The sequence below is a fragment of the Cryptomeria japonica genome, chromosome 1, assembly GCF_030272615.1.
Source record: "Cryptomeria japonica chromosome 1, Sugi_1.0, whole genome shotgun sequence".
Taxonomy (NCBI): domain Eukaryota; kingdom Viridiplantae; phylum Streptophyta; class Pinopsida; order Cupressales; family Cupressaceae; genus Cryptomeria; species Cryptomeria japonica.
The window spans coordinates 253,620,041-253,625,915 of record NC_081405.1 but is presented as its reverse complement, the minus strand read 5'-3'; the positions used below and the strand labels follow the sequence as shown (position 1 = coordinate 253,625,915).

The window sequence follows — 5,875 nt, the reverse complement described above, 5'->3', positions numbered from 1 at the left end:
AAGTACAACTGAGAACATTACATATTAGGCTGGACCTAAGCAAAGAGACAAGACTCTGAGGGTTTTGACTAGCTCCCACAACCATAGAAGAGGGTTTTAAATAAGCTCCTACAACCTGAAAGACACTGAGGGTTTTGACAAGCACCCACAACCATACAAGAGTGTTTTAACTAGGCTCCCACAACCTGATATTAGGCTCCCAAAACTAGCAAACCTTAACCAAAAAAAAGAACCAGAAGAAACCAAGGTGTTCCCTTTAAAACGGGTAGCAAACACCTGGTTAGTCAAAAAAATAACTAACGAAGGAGGTTTTTTACTAGCTCCCTCAACCAGGAGGAATGAGAACATGGCTAAAAACTGAAAGCTCTTCACAATCACCACCTCAATAGGGATTAGAGGAGGAAGAACAATACATAACACATACTGAGCCATCAAAATCCTATGGTCCTTAAAAATGGGTTTTGATAGGCTCCCATAACCTGAAAAACCTCAAAAGCATAAGTTGAATGAGATACCTGAACCAAATCAGCTCCAAGCAAGAGAGAACCTCCCATCTCTCCACCTCTATAGGAGAAAAGGGCCAAAAGCACAAAAGCATGGAGAGAGCTTCGAACAACCAACCAACTCCTAGTGAGCTCCATCTAATAGCAGCCAGCCAACAACTCTTCCCCTCTATAGAAGAATGGCCCACCTCAATAGGGCAGGCTGAGAGGAACTAAGAGATGTAACCCAAACAGAAAGTAATCCTCTTGAGAAGAATAAGAACAAAAAGGCACCTCCACCCTTCAAGAGGACCACCGACAAATCTTGAAACCATGAACAAGAAAATCCCCTTAACAGAGAGTCTCCCCAGAAATAGAATAGTCAGCTTGAACTAAAGATAAACACATAAGGAATAGTCGACTAGGAAATAGCCTCCACCACAGATCCAAGGAGCAGGGGGAGAAGGAATGGGGTTAGAAGGAAGAGACCTAAAAAAGAACAGGTAGAGCACACAATTTAGGCAAAAATATCTTCCAAAACCAGATAACCCCAAGCCCACAAGAACCCACCAGGTCTCCAGAAGAAGAGAGAAAAGCCATCCATCACAGATACCACCCGGATCCCAAGTCCTTCCCCAAATCCAAGCCAAACCCCCTACACCAGCAAGAGAGAGAATAGAGAGGATCTCTCCTCTCATACATCTCCCGCAACAGACCCCAAGCCACCTACAGAATAGCTGGACAACCCGACACTCAAAATTTTATTTCTCATGGGTGATGTTTCAATCATTATGACATAAATAGAGCCTACTCGATTGAAGATTTATTGTTCTTATTATTCAATTTATGTGATGGGCATGATCTATCAAAAGGATTTTACATTTGAGGTCATATTTCTTGGATATTTTGAAAAGAATAGGGTAGTAGTGGCAAAATTATGAGGGCTAAAATGGATAGTAGTAGTAAAATTTGGGCAAGTTGACTATACTCGGGAGGGTTTTTGAGTTCATAGGGCTGCGAGTTTTTCAAAACTAACTTTAGATGTAGACTGGTTTCCCCTCTAATGAGCATTGTAGTTATAGTATATATTTTGGACTTTGAAGCTTTCAAACTCTCTATATTTTACTTATATATATCTATAACGATAGTTTTATATGTGAATGTGGCTTCTAGGTTTTGTGTGGTTGGTTCTCGGTACAGAGGTTTTGAGTCAATATTTTCCCTATTTTCTCATACGCATATATTTATATTTTTAATTATATATGGATAAGAACGACTTGATATATGTATGGGTATACATATACAAATATGGTACATCAATACCCGTATATATACCAAAACATACAGATTCACATATATATAATGATATAGATATAGATTTATTTAACTGCTCTATTTTGGTAATATCACCTAAATGAGGCTTTTCATTTATTTTATTAAAAATAAATTAATATTATAATTTATATATTAAATTTTTGTTTTAAATATTTTTAAATCCTTTAGATTAGATTGGTGTTTGTACCATTCAATAATTTAATTATTTAATTGTAACTTTTTAAAATGTTCATTAAATATTTTGTTAAATAGTAATAATGCCTATAGTTTCACACAACATGAAAATGAACATATAGATTATTATTATGAGAATACTCTAATTTTTTTAAAGATTAATAACAATTTAATTGTAGAAAAAAAAACATAATATGAAATAAAATTAAAATAAACAAATAGAAAATAAAATCTATATTTAATAGTTTTGTGGATGAAATATTTGTTGACTACACATTTAATACAATATTTTTTCCCTATTATATCAGTCTTAAGTATATTATTATTATATGATAACAACCCTTTTACTTCGTCGAAACCATGTATAAAAGTGAATCAATAAATTACATAAAAAAGATAAACAAAATACTTCAATCATAATAAATAAAATATATGAAGAAACAATTATCCAACAATATACGGATCGTTCTAATTTGGCAGCATTGAATGGTCTCCGCGTATTTATTAATAACTTATCAACCTCTAACTTAGCAAACGGTTTCGTTCCCACTTCCCACCATTCAAAGAGATGAAGTAGTTAAGATTTTGTTCTTTTCACACAAACAGGAGCAGTAACTGCTGTTTTATATATAGAAGGTCGCATTGTGTAGCCTGAACATCTGGATTTGTTTGTGGAGGCTGTATTAAAATGAAAATGCGGAGTTTACTATGCATTACTATCCATCTGGCGGTGGCTGCGATTGCACTGGGGCCACATTTCATCGGAGCACTGAACAGCGATGGAACAGTTCTGATTTCTCTTCTAAAAAACTTGAATGGCCCTGCTAATGTCTTTAGCAGTTGGAGATCCTCCGATGAAAATCCATGCAACTGGGAAGGAGTTTTCTGTCATGCAGATCACACTGTGCGTGTTCTCAATCTCACGGACCGCCAAATCTCTGGAACTCTGTCTCCTGCTATCGGTGGTCTCCACAATTTGAAAGAGCTCTATCTGGATATCAACTCCCTGTCTGGTACCATTCCTCCAGAGCTTGGAAATTGCACAAAGATGGAATTTTTATATCTCTCCAGCAATAATCTCCACGGCAGAATCCCTGCGCAATTGGGTGGCCTCAAAAGCCTCAGATCGTTGTCGCTCTATAACAACTTTCTCAGCGGAAGCATTCCTCATTCTATTTTCGAGCTTCCCCTGTTGGAGGCGATTTATCTGAATACCAACAATTTGACTGGACCGATCCCTTCAAATGTTGGAAATGTCAGAGGCCTTTCCAAGCTATGGCTCGGGCAAAATTCTTTGACTGGAGCGATACCTTTATCCATTGCCAATTGTTCACATCTCACAGAGCTTTATCTGCATGATAATCGGTTAGCTGGAGATTTGCCCGAATTCCTTGGCCGGCTTTCGAAATTAGAGTACCTTTATGTTACTTCCAATAATCTTGGAGGCCGAATTCCCAAATCGCTTGGTAACTGCGCAAATCTCATTGAGGTTGAATTCTCCAACAATCATTTCAGAGGTGAATTTCCAGAGGAGCTTGGCAAGTGCACCAATCTCACCATGATTTCTGCCACCCAGAATCAGCTTACAGGGCCCATTCCAGCCGCTCTTGGATCACTGCAATACTTGAAGCAGCTTTACTTGAACCAAAACTTCCTCTCCGGTGGCATCCCTGCAGAACTTGGCAATTGCAGTCTTCTAGTGGACCTGAGGTTACATATAAACAAGTTACAGGGCTTCATCCCTCCTGTATTGGGTAAGTTGCAGAATTTACAGATTTTGTTCGTGTCCAACAATTCACTGGAAGGCCAGATTCCTCCACAGCTTTTTGAGGCCAAAAGCCTGCAAGAATTGTATTTGTACAGGAATCGTCTCACAGGAAGCATACCACCAGAGATTACCGATCTCAAGAATCTCAGATATGTATTTCTGTTTGATAACCAGCTGTCTGGCTCAATACCTCCCACACTGGGTGCCAGGAGCAATCTCACAGGAATTGATTTTACAGGGAACCAGCTCACAGGATCAATCCCTCCGACACTTTGTTCTTCAGGAAAGCTGAAGCTTTTACTCGTAGTAGGCAATCAGTTGGAAGGCCGAATTCCTCCAGAGATTGAGAAATGTTCAAGCTTGAGCCGATTGATTTTGAGCCACAACCGCTTATCTGGCTTCCTCTCTTCCAATTTCCTGGTTACCAATCATAATGTTGATCACTTGGATATGAAGGGCAATAAATTGGAAGGAACAGTACCATCGAGCCTTGAGCACTGCAAAAACCTGAGCTTTATGGATCTCTCCATGAATGAGCTCAGTGGTGCTCTTCCTCCACAATTGGGGCAATTGTCCAAGCTAAAGCTCTTGAATCTTGGCAGCAATAGATTGAGTGGTTCAATCCCAGATTCAATTGGGCATCTGAGTGAATTACAGAGCATGGATTTGTCGTCCAACAATTTAAGTGGCAGCATCCCCCCTGCACTAGATGGTATGTCGTCGCTCGTTCATGTAAACATCTCGAATAATCACCTGACCGGATGCATACCCAAGTCATGGTCTAAGCTGTGGAATTCTTCGCCGAGCTCATTCAGTGGCAACCCCGGTCTCTGCTTAGCAGAAAATGATGGGAAAATTCTCTGTAAGTGTAAGAGCAAACAACATGGAATGGGAGGCCAATCTTCGCATCACCGTATAGGCCGATGGGGACTTGACAGAATTGTGCGTTTCTGATTCAGCGATTTCTGCAATAACAGAGGTTTGTTATCATGTTGTATCTGCCAAAACACGGCTTTGAATTTTAGTATTAATGTAATATCCATCTGAAAAATGGCGATGGCTTAGATAGTAGTTGTTCCCGAATTTAGTTGAATGTGTAGATTTTACATTGAATAAAAGTTTCATTATATTGATCGAATTTGTTGGTAAGTTTCTCTGTCATGACAAGTGTGCCGATAGTTTCAATCCTTAAATGCAATCTTATCTCAACTAAACTGAGGTTAGATAAATGGCTTTGCAATAAATACAGGAAACGGTACACAACCTTTTCAATCGTACATGATGACCCGGTTATTGTGGGCAGTGAGCCTCGTCCTTAAAATCTATTCTTCTAGATAGTCTTTGTAGGTAAAATTAATCAGGTTTTTATTGTAGGTTATTTATAAGTTTTTCAAGTTTAAAGTATGGTTACGCTAATTTATCTATTGTCTGTGTTTAATTTTCAGCAAGGTTCAGTTACCTGTTTAGCACTGTATTTGTATCATTTAAACAGTCATGTTCATTGTTTTCTTGCTAACTGTTCCAATTGTTGTATGGTTTGTTGTTGTAATATATAGTTTTGTTCTTCCTAACTGATTGTTTCAGCTGTAGTCAAATTTGGTAGTGTACAGTTTTTATTTCATTTAATACAGTCTCATAGTCGGGTTGCTTATTCTTTTTCATTGTATTATTTTTCATTTGGCTTCTTCAATACCAAAAAAAATCTTTGTGATCTATAAAAACTCTTCTTCTAATTGCTCTTGTAAGCAAAATCAACTAGATCTGTATATTTTAATTTATCATACAATATTTTTGTTAAATACTACAATGACAATGATTTATTAGTTATATCTATTTAATATTTTGAAGGATTTTTTCAATAGTTCCTACAGAGCCCTCTAGATCGTGAAATCTCTTCATTTGAATGCCCTTACAAATAAAATGGATTGGTTCTACATAAAATACTGATTTAATCACTTAAAATATGCCCAATGTACTAGGAAGTAGTTACTCTTCATAGAAAATAAAAAGATACCTCTACAATCAAAAGTAATTGGGTTTGTATTTTCAATATTGTTATCTTCATAATGGATTCTCAAATGATGATTAGGCCTCCTTAGAGTTTATTCCTTCCTTG

At 37.5% G+C, this 5,875-nt stretch overlaps 1 protein-coding gene across 1 annotated transcript; it reads left to right on the top strand.

The window, feature by feature from the left end:
• Positions 1–2,679: 2,679 nt before the first annotated feature.
• On the top strand, positions 2,680–4,713 carry LOC131030773 (leucine-rich repeat receptor-like protein kinase PEPR1). The gene has a single exon (XM_057961687.2). The coding sequence runs from the start codon at positions 2,680–2,682 to the stop codon at positions 4,711–4,713; it is 2,034 nt and encodes a 677-aa protein (XP_057817670.2).
• The last annotated feature ends 1,162 nt before the right edge of the window (positions 4,714–5,875 follow it).